General features: G+C 38.2%; 1 protein-coding gene across 1 annotated transcript; it reads left to right on the top strand.

Annotated features, from left to right (window-relative positions):
- The first annotated feature begins 9,244 nt into the window (after positions 1-9,244).
- On the top strand, positions 9,245-11,074 carry LOC144556702 (protein ROH1A-like). The gene has a single exon (XM_078305099.1). It carries the CDS (start codon positions 9,326-9,328, stop codon positions 10,580-10,582), a length of 1,257 nt encoding a protein of 418 aa, XP_078161225.1. The 5' UTR covers positions 9,245-9,325; the 3' UTR covers positions 10,583-11,074.
- Positions 11,075-15,017: the final 3,943 nt, after the last annotated feature.

Raw genomic sequence — 15,017 nt, 5'->3', positions numbered from 1 at the left:
TTTATATATGTAGTGTTTAATTCGTAGAATATAAACAAAATTAGAAATCAAATGGCGGTTTGTAATTAATTAGGTGCGTTCAGTATTCTACTATTCTCATGTCACAATCTTGTACCAAATCAATTATAAATGTCACAACTCATAACGAACATGCATTGCCCATAACATAGAACAAAATCAATGATTTGCATTTATATATATATTTCAATTTGAAATTGGATTGTTGAATATAACAACTTTCTTTTTAATATTAGCACTATGGAGGAGCTTTGATTTATTGATGCTTTAATACCATTAAAAGATAGGCTATTAATAGAATTAGTACGAGGAGCCGTTTTGTGGACTTTATGGTTAACAAGAAATAAGTTATATTTTCAGGGGGTTAGAACTCAACCTTGAGCAATAGGAGCTCAAATTATTTCTATTGTGAAATTTTGGGTGACTTCAAAAGATAATGGGTCTATTCTTAAATTACTTCCTACTGATGTGTTGCAAATTTCTGTTTTTTGTAATGATTTATTTGTACATGAGGTGGCTATGGATGGGATAGTGCAGGAGCACAGGGTTCCTCTGCTTACAGATGGATCCGACACAAAGAAGGACAGTGAAATTTGATATAGGGGTGCATCAATTTTCTTTAGTATAGATGCATTCTTTTGTATATATATTTAAATTTAAAATTTGGGAATGATAAGATTTCAATTGATGACCATCACTCCTCAGCGGTGTTATTGCATGCGTATGGTAAAAATACTGAAATTTTTAAAAATACCATTTTTTAAAAATTATTAAACCAAAACACCAATTTCGGTTGGAAATTGTATATTTCGCATGGCCGCTTCGGAGGGAAGCGGGCACTTATTTGGGCCGCTTCTGGGCTCAGCGGGCTGGGCCGCTTTGGGGGTAAGCGGGCTGGCCGCTTTGGAGGGTAGCGGCCACACCGGCAGGGGGCCAAGCGGCCATGGTAATTATAAATAGTGGCCGCTATCTCGTTTTTTTGATACGATTCATTTGAGAGCCATCCCTTCAAATCAGGTAATTTTCTTCTTCTTTCTAAATTTAAATTTTAGTTTAAAGTAGGAGTAGGAGTAAGGTAAATATTTAGGGTTTAGGAGCATGTAATTATTTAGTAACCAAAATAATTATGGAATTGTACCAAAATTAATTATTGACCAAAATAATTATGAAATGGTATGAAAATTGATTATTGACCAAAATAATTGTAAAATTGTACCAAAATTGATTATTTGACCAAAATAATTATCGTATTGTACCAAAATTGATTATTCACCAAAATAATTGTAAAATTGTACCAAAATTGATTATTTGACCAAAATAATTATCGTATTGTACCAAAATTGATTATTCACCAAAATAAATATGAAAATTAGTTATTGACCAAAATAATTAATACCCAAACTATAATTATTTTTTGAAATTTAATTTCAAATTCTAATAAGACCAAAATATAAAATACAGCATGGCATCTATGGGATCTGGACCGTCTTCTAGTAGGGATGTACCTTCTTCCAGTGGAGGTGCACCAGTTATACCCACTCCGTATGAGATGTCACAGTATGTCGATGCGGCATTGACATCTGTGGTCCCCGGTATCCGGCACCGCACTGATCGGGTATCAGACTTTCTCTGGTACCCGAACGCGGAGCACCGTATCTTGGAGGCTGCCACTGAAGTAAGTTTTATATTATTAATAAAATTATAATTTTATTTCAAATTTTATTAATAATAATTTTTTTTAATTTAGGGACTAGATACAGTTACAGTACGCCACAACAAAATGTGGCTTAAGTACCAGAAGGCTTATGCAGGGACGTTGCGTGCCATGGGATTGTACCAGCTATCCCAGATGGCCGAGGAGATTGCCGATCCGGGATTGTGCTTTAGGCTCATTGAGCGATGGCGTCCCGAGACCCACTCATTTCATCTCCCCCACGCTGAGATGACAGTCACCCTACAGGATGTCAGCTGTCTATGGGGCATGACCATTGTCAGGGAGCCTGTGACGGGCGTCGAGTATGGAGATTTCAGATCCTTGTGCGAGGACCTGCTGGGGATACTGCACGCTGCTTTGCAGAAAGAGAAGAAGAGAGGCGCAAAGACACAGATCTCCCCAGGTATCATCAGCTTGGCAAAGCTGAGATCCGCCTTCAAGGAGTTTCCAGCTCCTAGTAGTCGTCCCGCTCAGGTATGTAAATTTTATCTTATTTACTTATACAAAATTTCAGTTTTCTTCTAAATAATATTTTAATTAAAATAAATAACAGGCCACCATTGATCAGCACTTGCATGCATACATTTTGGAGATGATCACAGTCAAGTTGTTCCCTGATTCACACGGAGATCAGGTACGGCTGTGCTATCTCCCATTGCTGGCTGATTTGCCCAATGCGAGCAAGTACAATTGGGGGGCTGCGACTCTCGCATGCTTGTATAGGTGTGTGACTTGAAATTATTGTTTACAAATTTCAATATGAAAAATATCATCACTACACCGGTTGTTGACACTAACATTGTACAGGGGTCTTAATCAAGCATGTCTGAAGAAGAACAAGACATTTATTAGACCATGCATGTTGTTGCAGCATTGGTCCTGGGCGCATCTGATTGTTGGCCGTCCGACAATCACTTGCAAGACAGATGTGCCAGATTGGGGCAGACCAGAGCCAGACACATGCCCTGCATATACGCATATGTGGAGCTATCCGAAGACCTATATCAGGGCAGGTCATGGCGGGACTCTCGGCATCAATCACTGGAGACAGGAGATCGAGCATCTCAGGATGATCCAGAGTATGTTACCTGGCAGCCCTACAGAGAATATGTAAGTTCTTATTTTATTTAAAATTTGATCTAAATAAATTTGTAAATCTTGGCACATCTGATTGAGCAAGTGTTAAAATCTATGAATTCAGCTCGAGGTAAACGGGGTACATCAGACCTATCTTGAGATATTGCCCAAGAGATGTCGGCAGCAGGAGCGTTACTGGCGTGCCGAGGTGCCCCTCATATGTTTTCAGGTACCGTATTTTGAATTTATTTTACAAATTTTAGCTATGACAACATTTATTAAAAAACCTACTAAATTCAGATTGTCGAGCATCATTACCCCAGTCGGGTCATGAGACAGTTTGGATTGAGGCAGACAGCTCCTCCCCCAGAGCCGATCAGTGAGGACGTTTGGCGACAGCTTCATTTGGCCAGAGACATCTCTCCGGGCAGAGACTGGGTGCACTGGTACATAGCATACGTCTAGCTGGCATCCGCTATTGACCCACCTATAGCTGATGAGCACCGTCACATGGATGTACCGCCAGTGTAAGAATCTCTCTTTTTTAATCTCTCTGGTTAATGGATGATACGTCGCATTGATGACTTTTTTTCAAAAAAATACAGGCCTTATAGAGATTGGTATCAGGAGTGTGGCGCGTACATAGTGTACTTAGAGGGGTGTATCACCGACAACCCTCATGAGCGTGCACCGAGGCCGAGGGATCAAAGAGGACGAGTTCATGGTATCATTCCAGCCGGCGCACCGTTTGCATCTACGGTATGTTTACTGGCAAAAACTTGTAATATTTACATTTGTACAACATTTATATATTGTACTTACTTATAATTTTGCAGGCCTTATATCTGGTGAAGAGCTGTGTCATAGCGGCGACAATGGCCACAGTGCGGGGCTGGAAGAGACTCGGAAAAGTCATTCTAAAGCACAATGTACCTGCGGTCTGCCAATGTGGGTACATGACGTACTTAGACTCTCTCTTGAGATGTGCAGGATTGCCTGGATGTGATCAGATTGATGACATATCGGATGAGCCTGATATATACGTCCGATACGGTGGTGACGAGGCATAGTGGGCTTCAGTCCAGGTGCTCAGACTGTCGGTCAGGCGTTCGATAGAGGACAAGAGACGCTTAGGAGGCGCGCTGCAGAGCAGGTCTCCCTACTCAGTATTTCTCTACGCAGGTAATTTTTTTTTTTAATATATACAACTTGTGCATTTTTTTTTTAAAAAATGATGCACAACTTGTTTGTAAATTTGTAGGAGGAGGAGGGACTCGGCTTCAATATCGACCCAAACCCTGATGGTTTGTATTCTCTGGGTTATGATCCGACCCAGCCTGTACCTCCTGCATATCTACCAGGGTTCACTATGCCGAACCCCTTTCCACACTTTCCTGGCAGCTCACAGCCTACGCAATATCATCCCGGTACGTACTTTCCTGACATCTCCATGGATGATCCTATCGTGAGAGCTGCATTCGGTATGATACCGACTCAGGAGTCTGGACACACAGTTGCATTTGGTCCTGCAGTCCAGCAGTCAGCTGAGATTGAGGAGGTTGAGGCCGTTGAGTCAGATGATTCTCTCGACCACACGCCACTCGCAGTGCGGATTAGGGGTTTGAGGACCAAGAGGGCGAGGCACCCATTCAGTCCTTCTGACTTTTAGGTTGTTGTTTGTTTTTGTACTTTTTTTTACTCTAGTGTTGTCATATACTGTGATTTGTTATATCAGGATGCTTATCTTTCATGTTGTTATTTATCGTACTATTTTGCTTTTATCTTTCATCATTTTTCATCATAGTAAATCTAAACGTAACGATTTGTAAAACAAACAATAAAACAACAAATAAATCACAAATAAATCAAAACAAACAATAATAGTGCGCCTAAATAAGTGTCTGCATGTTAATACAATAAACGAGTAATGCAATCACAGTCTAAACTTGACCGTCGGATAAAAATACATTGCTTGTCTCTTTCTCAACCTGAAAATTTAATAACAAAAATGTATTGTTACTCCTCTTTCTCAACCTGAAAATTTAATAACAAAAATGTATGAGTTAACTACCTCGTGCATCTCGAGCAGCTCTGTTTTGTTGTTCTTGTGTATCCCGGCGAGTCTGATGTCCTCTCTTTCTATTATGAAGTAAATCAAGCCACATCAGAATCCTATTAACTCGCCTTCGACCCAAGGTAATATTTTTGTCATTTGGAACAAGGATTGGGCCTTTATTTTCCGGCCAATCAGACTGATTGCCATACACATGCCATTCACCCAGCCATGTGTTGATAAGTGTCTGTATGTGGTAGTAGTAATGTACAAACCTTCCAAGGTCAATGCCTCGGAGACGGCACACAGCCAGAACATGAGAACACGGTATTCTGTTTAATTGTGGCTTCTGGCATATGCATGTAACCGTGTGTCTCATCCATGATTACCACCGTGTATTTATAATTCGCTTTGGTAAACCAGCCATAAGCGTCTTTAATGTATGCATTAACTTTCTCTTGTGTGGATGTTATCTCAAACTCATTCCAGTTGCCAAATCCACCGAGCGTCGTCATAGATTGTGACCTGCCGCACCATTTGTTAATCAACTACGAAAAATAGAACAATTTAATAAAAATTACAAAAATAAAATAATTTAATGAAAATAAAATACCTCATGCACATGGCATGAGAACTGTTGACCCTGGCTTGCTTCAAATTGTGTTTTTGCCCTCCTTTGAGCAAACCATTGCTGACATTTGTAAAACATGTCCTCAATTATTGCTACTACCGGCAACCTACGAGAAGATCTAAAAACATTATTGAGCGACTCGGATCCGTTCGTTGTCATAATTCCCCAACGAAAATCTCCATCCAACGCCTGGAATATCTTCCATGGTTTAGGACATTTGTTCTCATCTTGATCTAGATACTTGCCCACACCGTCCAACCAATTCAGAGCCCGATTACATACATCTCCCATTGCTTGCATTCCTTGCTCATATCTCCTCATCTTTCTCTTCGCCACACATATCCTGAAGTACTTGATTGCTTCTTCATTGCAATGATTCTTTTTCATATTTTCTGCTATGTGAGTAGCACAAAGACGGTGAACGCACTCATCATCATCTTCCTCACTCCATCCCAGATCATCCTGTCGAAACACCTTTTTTATGCCCTTACCCTTATCAATGATGACACACACAAACCTAGAGCGAATTACATTGCGCCTCAACCATTGCATGAACCATGCACAATCTTCAAAATTCTATGTATCTACCAATGAAAAAGCCAACGGGAGGAGCTGATTTTCTGCATCGTACCCGGTTGCAATCAACATTTTACCTTTGTACCGGCCTGATAAGAAACATGCATCAACAGTGATGACAGGTCTCAGGTGTTGGAAAGCCTCTATGCATGGTCCAAATGCCCAAGCCGCCCTATTAAAGTACCTGTAAGGTCCAGGTTCACCAGTTGGATATGAGGTAACATCAAACAATGTACCTGTATTTTTTCGCTTAATTGCCTCCAATAAGGGGACTATAAGCGCATATGACCCCTCCCAACTACCAAATTGGCGGGCAATTGCCAACTCCCTTCCACGCCATAATTTATTGTACGCTGGTACCTGACCGTTGTACGTTTGTGCACAAGCTATTTTGACAGCAGTGATACTCAAATCTACGTCATTTCTCATGTGCGCCGAGATGCAATCGGCAACCATAGCAGCGGTCAACTGTGCATGATCTATTCTTGTGGCATCCGCATGACAAACATGTTTTGTTGGGCACCTGGATACTTTCCATTGTGTACCAAAACCAGTGACCCTTGCATTAATGTACCAACCATATCTAGGGTCCTTGCACTTGAACCTAATCCGTTGTTTGTCACTGTGCGTATTCTTAATCTCTTTATTACAAAGAATGTGAAACTTGTAAATTGCAGCTTTCATTTCCTCCTTTGAATCATAGGTTTGTCCCTCTGACAATTCATTCTCAAACTCTGCATGTCTACCAAATAACCCCGCATTTGCTTCCTGAAAACCTGACAGGTCATTGAAAGCTGCAATCGGGTGCTCAACCCCTCGACCCATTATCCGAAACCCTTTATCAACCTTGAATTTTTTTGGCTGCCCGAGCACAGGCCTCGTATCTGCTGTGTCACTATGATCGCTCATGCAATCAGGATCAACATCCCCCCAATTTTCCTCTGCCTCTTGTATTTCCGGATCCACCGTCTCCTCAGTTTCCTCCGGATCACAAGGCTGGGCTCGGGATCGATGGGAGTGCCGACTATTAGACGGTCGATCCCTCTGAACTGGGGATTGACTACTCTCAGGCATGTCAATCGGCAAAGGGATTCAGGATCGACGAGAGGGCCGACTAGTAGACCGTCGGCCCTCCTGAACTGGGGCATTACTACTTTCAGGCATGTCAATCTGGAAAGGGGGTTGGGACACTGGACTTGATGAGGTTGACGCATTAGCCCGACTAGCACCCCGGATTAACCTTGCAAGGGGGTTAGGACGCTGGACTCGGTTAATCTCCACAAAGAGTTCAATTATCTTGTATCCACCCCCAGAAAAACTAATTTTCTGGTTGTACAGTACCTGCCAGACTCCATCATTCTGAACAGGAAAAAGTTGGAACCAAGTTTGGCCTGAACCAGTGGGCATGCTAATTTTGGCCTGAATATCAAGGTCATATCGATCCTGATTCAATCCGAGGTTCTGAGAAATAATCGATTTCAGAACCAACAAATCAGTACCCGAGATTACCGGTATCACAAAAACAAGCCCGATACTGTAATAAACCCTATTAGGGCCTGTTAAAATCTCACCACCAGTGTAAATAGATACCATAACAGCCATTTGGTATGAGTATAAGAAAACCTAAAATTAAAAATTAATTAAATTAATTATAAATACTAAATTTTTTAAAAAAAGATAGAAAATAAAAAACTTACGGTTCTGCTGAGAAGAATGGTGAAAATAATGTGAAATGAATCTCTCACTCAACTCTATACAACTCTGTAATATAAATTATTTCGCAGGGTGCCCTCTCCCCCCGGAAGCGGTCAGCCCGCTGGGCCTAGAAGCGGCCCATATATTTGCCTGCTTCCCATCGAAGTGGCCCGGTTCCAAGTGCCCATTTCCCCAGGAAGCGGCCATGCGAAATATAAAATTTCCAGCCGAAATTGGTGTTTTGGTTTAATAATTTTAAAAAAATAGTATTTTTAAAAATTTCGGGTAAAAATACCACCTTTTAAAATATATATATAGCCCTTCTCATATGGACTAATTTAATTTTTGGAAGTTAATTTAAAGACTAACATGACTCTTGTTTTGAAATTTCAAAAATAGATTTGGTTCAAATAAAAGTTTGGGAACAACTTATATTTTTGTTTTCAAAGTTTATGAATTATATCAATTGTTTTTGAAAAAATTTCAAGAATTAATTTGGTTAAATGAAAGTTCAAAAATAAATTATTTTTGTTAATTCAAAGACCAAATTAGCATCTTGTTTTTCTAAAACCTATATTTGATATAAATAGGCTTGTATAATTAATGCTAGGAAGAGATTAGCTTGTCTATCCATCCATTTTATGTGGGAGTGCAACACACCCTATCATATATATTTGCATTTTGCAACAAGCATTGATCCTATCTGTATTAATTAAACACAAATCATGAAAATACACTATTAACACTTATTCTGCATGTAATGATCATCTGATACGTACGTCCTCATCGATGAACAATTCTAGAACAAATCTTTTTTGAACCATAATTAGAACGCATCGAATATCAATTTATTTCTGTCTTTTCATCTCAGTTCGCATCAGTAACCATATATAGTCAAACACCATATGAACTTACGAAGTTCTTTTTGAATTATGGTTTTTCTTCGATATTGTTTTCTTTAGATTGACAAAAATATCATATAAGCAGACAGCAGTTAAACCAGCGCGAGGTAACGGAAAAGATCAAAAGAACATAGAAACGAGATAAATATCCGGAAGGAGTGGATAATTAAAAAGGAAAGTGGACCGAGTAAGCCCCTGCACTGCACCAGTACAAGCTGCGCCTTCAAATGTTTGGTCCTACTTTCAGAAGAAACAAAGTTTCTAAGAATTTCTACACCAAGTCCATTTACTGTATTATCATCATTAAAAGATAGTGGCTTCCAACCAAGTCAGCTTCCCCTTCTAAGAACCAGTCCAGGCTCCTAAAACTGACTTGCTCACAACAAATTTCTACAACTACCTACAGAAAGTCTTACCTGTCCAATGGAAGAACATTATTTCCTAGTTAGTAAAATGTTTGTAAATATCAAAAGTAGGAATGATGGAAAATGTTTAGTCTCCCATAATCCCAGCCTTCCCAGCCAAACTCTTCCCTCCTAGTCTCTCCTCTCCTCTCGCCCACTTATAAACTTCCAAATTCAACAAATTCTTTCATCTCCTCTCCCCCCCTCTCTCTCTCTTCGACCTCCAATCAATTTATCTCTCCAAAATCACCATCTATGGCAATGGCGGGAGAATCACCAGGCACTTCAACGGGTTTCCTCGGGCTCCTCAGCTTTCGCCGCAATCAAATCGTCTCTCTCGAGCCTACACCGCAAGACGAGCTCGATTCCCTCGAGCACTTCCAGTTGGAAGTCACTAGTCGTCTCGTCTCTCTCCTCTCCTCCGACGATTCGTCCCCTTTCCTCTCTCTTTCCTTCCTCTCCAAGCTCCTGGATTCCCTCCTCTGCACCGAGCACGAATTTCGCTCGCTCCTGCCTGTGCTCCTCTCACGAAACCCGTCAATCCTATCCAAACCGCCATCCGACAAGCTTGCCAATGATTTGTTAGACCGTGCCGTTAAGTCCCTCGACTTATGCAATGCTGTATCTCTTTCTCTGCAAGCGATGCGACACTCACACCGTCAGGCGCGAATCGCTGCATCGTGCTTGTTGCAATCTGATCACATAGGCGAGGCGCAGATGTCACGTGCGCGCCGTGCTCTCAAGAAGTTATTAGGCGGAGCTTTCCACCGTACGGGTAGTAGCGGGCGCGGTGGCGGGAGCGGTGGCAGTGGGTCTTCTATTTCTCGTGACATGCATAGCAAATCGCTCTCATTTAGCGTGTCAAGGAATTGGTCTGCTAGGCAACAAGTGCAAGCTATGGCAGCACATCTGGCGCCCCCACGCCAGGCCACGGTTACTGACACAGCCAGCGGGCTTGCCATGGCAGTGTACACCATGAGTTCATTGCTTGTATTTGTCATGTGGGTCCTCGTCTCGGCTGTACCGTGCCATGAACGGCTCAGTACAAATGGTACAACTAATGCAACTGCACCACCACCTCCACCTCCGAAGCACCTCCAATGGGCAGCTCCGATGATGACACTCCAAGATAAAATAACCGAAGAATGGAAAAGAAAGGACAAGAAGACCAGTGGTGGGCTTCTGGCCGAGATGCAAACCGTGGAGAGTAGCGCGCGGTGGTTGATGGAGTGGGTCGAAGAAGGGGTCAAGGAAGGGGGGCCGCTGATTGAAGAAGACCGGGCGAAGGAGGTGACAGCCCGGGCATCTGAACTGGAGGAAGCATGTGAGCTCTTGGAAGAGGGACTTGAGCCATTTGAGAGACAGGTGCGGGCAGTTTTTCACAGGGTTGTTAGTAGCCGTGCCGAGGTGATTAGGTACCTTGATGATAGCGTAAGATCGGCTAGAGCTCATGGGCATGGTAATGCCGGCCATCCACCATTGCATGGTGCCGGTCTGCCGCCGATGCCATAGAAATGATTAGAGGTTCCTCTGTTCTGCTTGACTTACCGTGCTTTCAACGCTGGTAAGCGGTTTATGGCTGCATTACACTGCTTAAGATGTGAATTTAGAGGAGGTGGGGGTTGCTAATTAGATCAAAATTCTTTGATTGAGTTTTCTCTGTAAATGACTAATAGGTTTGTTTGTTTAATTTGTTGGTTTTAAATTGGGTTAATTTGTTCAGAAAAAAGGGAAGAGTGAGTCTAGTTTGAATACCCAATTTCTTTCTTTGGGTCTAGTTTTTTTATTTTAGTTATCGTTGCAACTTGCACGGTTGGTGGAGGATCTTCCTCCTTTTTGCCCCCCCCCAGAACTTTTTGCTAACGTGTGCAAACAAAAGGATATATGCTGTTTGTAATCTTGTACCTTTCTAGATAAAGAAACTACAGCAGGGGTTTGGATTGATTTGTACAATACTACAATTGTGTAATGTTCAAAGAATCGTGGGGATTGGGTATTAATTAAGATTATCGACTCTCTTTTTTTTTCCTTTTTGTACTTTACAATTGTGCAAAGAAAAATGATTGAACATTCGGTTAGCTAGCTGCCATGACCGGATTTCCTTGTGCATATGTTACTAATATAGATGGCGGGTGTGCTTCTGAGACCAATTCCAGGCACTGGTTTTTTCTTGGGGTAGATTTTTATCTTTTTTTACTTGCAAGTCTTTTCTGTTTTGGAACTTTGTAATTTGCATCTTATTATAATGGAAGGGCATATGCCTATTTTTCCAAAAAATATGTTACTAATATACATGTAAATTTATCATTCTGATTTATTCTTAATCATCGAGATGTTTCATTTTTTGTTATACGGAGTTTGTCCGTAATTGTATTCTTGATTATTGGCCCTGTTGGTTTTATTTGTCAGTTGTTACTTGCAAGTTTTAACGATTAATAACATAGATTTTTCCTTGTAGTAATGCGCGTGCAAGGTGCAACACATATATGATATATCCTCTGCCTGGGTTTAAACATGATTTGTTGAAGCTTAACTTTTATTGAAATCAGATCTAAAACTGGAATTGTATGTTTGAAACTTAGATTACAAGTCCCTTGGTTCAATTCCGTGTGCTGAAAACACTATAAAATACAAATAGAATTTGGGATTCCGGGGCCTTACATCTCAAGTTATAGTTTTCTATTTATCAACAACTGGAACAAATTCTAGGGACAGTTGCAAACAACCGGATTAAATTGTAGTCATGGAGAAGAATAATTTTACTAGGAATACTGAATCATAATTTTATTTTTGGGAGAATTTCATATATACCACTCAAAAACTATGAAATTACGTATTTATCATTCAAATTTTTATAATTACATATTTACCATCTAAAAATCTAATAACTAACATATTTATCCAATTAATCAAGAAATGAGATTAATTAAGTTTAATGTTATATAAAAGGTTTATTTAGTCTTTCCCCCTTCTCTACCTCTTCCTCTTCTACGCATATATATGCCTCTCGTTTTTTTTTACGTAACTTTTCCTTTCTCGCTGAAATTCTCTCCTCATCTCGTCTCTTCCGTTGAAACTTGGAGATAAGAGGGCAACAGACTCGAAGATTAGAATTTCAGCTTCAGCTTAATCGTTTAAAAATAATATAACCACTCCACCTTTTCCAACATAACAACTTTAACTGAATTCGATGTTGATATCACATCTAGTTATCAAAGTAGTAATGAGTTTGAGAATCTACGTTTTGCTACTGGCTCAGTTTGGATTTTCTATTTTTTTTATCTATTATATTGGATATAAAGGAGAACAGATCTGAGGAAAAAAAAATATAGGATGTTAAGTTAATCCTTGATTAATTATAGTTTTAAGAATATTAAGTATGAGGAGGGTTCAAATGCCTCCATTTTTTGTGCCTCCACCATGCCTCTATTTTTTAAAACTTTAATAACTCAAAATTTAAAATTTAAAAGTTAAAATAAAACTGTTAGATGTGATCTATATTATTTTCTCTATGTACTTATAAAAAATTATCACATTTCAATTTTGTTTTTATGTGAATCAATAAGTTCAAAAATCAACATCTAGAAATTATCCACATTAGTACGTTTTTTACAAGTTTTTGATGAAATAAAATTGAAATGTCATATTTTTTTACACGTGCATAGATAAAATGATGTAGTTCATAACCAATGGTTTTATTTTGATTTTTAAGTTTTAAATTTTGAATTATTAAAGTTTTGAAAAATGGAGGCATAATGGAGGCACAAATATTGGAGGCATTTGAACCCTCCTCTAATTAATTTGAGTTTGGGGTATATTTGATATGTACTAAAGTTATATTGGATAAATATGTGAGTTGTTAGATTTTTAGATGGTAAATACGTAATTTTACAGTTTTTGAGAGGTAGATATGAAATTCTTCCTTTTTTTTTCCTTTACTGCAATGCAAATATATCCGAGAGAGAGAAAAAAAAAAGGAGCTTTACTTCAAAGTAAATTAGTAATTGCTTCTTGTAATATTCTATGGCACATCGCTATCTATGTGATGAGATGTGAGGGGCATTAATGTTAGGCAGCTGGCACTTGTTAAGAGAAAGCTGTTTTCATTTTATATCATAAGCGAAAAACAATAACAGAAAAAATAAATAAAATAAAGATAAGCGTGACTACATTGATGTCGTTTTGGAATTATTATTTTTAGAGAATAGCTGCTTCATTAACAACAACACAGTTGTAAAAAAAAAAAAAAAAAAATCTAGTCATCTGCTAATTATCCAATAGGCACGGGATTTCTTGAGAACAACATAATTAAATTTATTACACAATTTTCCGATGGTGGGTGGATCCAACCCTTGCAGATTTTTAATTTATCATAAAAATAATAATTCCAAAACAAAGAAAATTGTATGATAATATGTATGTATAATCTAATAATTTGTTCCGATTATTTTATACAACTGTCACAGATGTGGCATTGAAAATGTATAGGTTTTATTCATATTATAGTGACTCGTAATAGTAACTGTAGCAGGAAGTATGGAATAGAGAACCAGAATCAGATTGATACGTGTTCTTTCGTTTTCATTGGCATTCTTGATTCCAATCGTAGGAGTTTTTCTTTTCTTTTAATCATCCAATTAAAATCAATACATTAAAATTATTCGCTGATGTAAGAAAAAGTCACATATCTGTAGACCAAGGAGGCCAGATGCTATAATTTTGGGTAAGAATAAATAATAATTTCAAACTCTCATCTCAAAAAAAAAAAAAAATTCAAACTTTCATACATAAGCCATATGGATCATTGACCCTACATTGCTAATTTTAAACTTGAGTTTTTTTTATTTATGATAGTTATTTCAATTGTCAAATTAAATAAATATCCATATCAAACCTTATCTTATATATGTCGATATCCAGGAATTAAGCTCGTCAATTGAAGGGCCTAAATGAAGAGATTTTGGATCCCAAATGATTTTGGTCGATTAAGCTGAGAGAATGTGCAATATTGCTCGTTTGAGTCATATCCTTTTTCAAAAAATTTGACTGTGATAATTTCATGTTTGATAATAATATACTTCGCAAGATTACATCTGAGTTTTTTTTTTCTCAAGTGTACACTCGTAAGGAACTTTTATGATTCTTTTTAATTAGACTAATTATTTTATATTACAACTGTTTTTATTAAGCAAATTATGAATAGTGGTTATTTTATTTTTGGTTCTCTCTGGTCAGATTAATCATTTTGAAAAATTTAGGTTTTATGAGTATTCAGACTGACTATTTTTTTGAAAGTGTATTTCTTTCTGAAATGGATGTTCTGAGAAATTTCTAAAACTTTTTAATATTGGCTGATTTTCTACACTACAAAATGCTTTAAACGTAGACTATGAAGTACCAGAATTTTTTTTGTAGAAATGTATATCAAATAATATAGGGGTATTAGAAATGATTGTCTGAAGGTATTGATGTATAGACTGAACAGTAAAAAATAATTCGGCTCCAAACAATGAATCCAAGTATCCAACATTATTTTCAGCTCCAATGTTTGAATTGTTCGGATCTTATGTGGCCAAGTCAAACAACATCTGTGGTGTCTGATGAATTTAATGGATCTAAATTAAAAATTCATGCCTTGAGAAATGGAGCTGAATTTTGGTTATTTTTATTAGGTATTTAATTCAGCTCTAAATATCCTACATTTTTTTTGTAAATATATTATTTTATAGGATATTGTATTTATCACTAGTATTTAAAATGTGCGGTACTCATTTTAATATCCTATATTGTTTTATATTAATATTTACAAATATAAAATTCTGATGAAGAATAGTTATTTTTTCCAACTTTATGATGGATCATTGGAGCTCACTACCTAGTTAAAGAAAAAAAAAAATAACGTAGATGCATATTCTATTCTCATGACGTCTAAAGATTTATTAATTTA

This window comes from Carex rostrata, chromosome 7, assembly GCF_964058835.1.
Source record: "Carex rostrata chromosome 7, lpCarRost1.2, whole genome shotgun sequence".
Lineage (NCBI taxonomy): Eukaryota > Viridiplantae > Streptophyta > Magnoliopsida > Poales > Cyperaceae > Carex > Carex rostrata.
The sequence above is the reverse complement of the archived record's forward strand: the minus strand, read 5'-3'. Positions and strand labels throughout refer to the sequence as shown.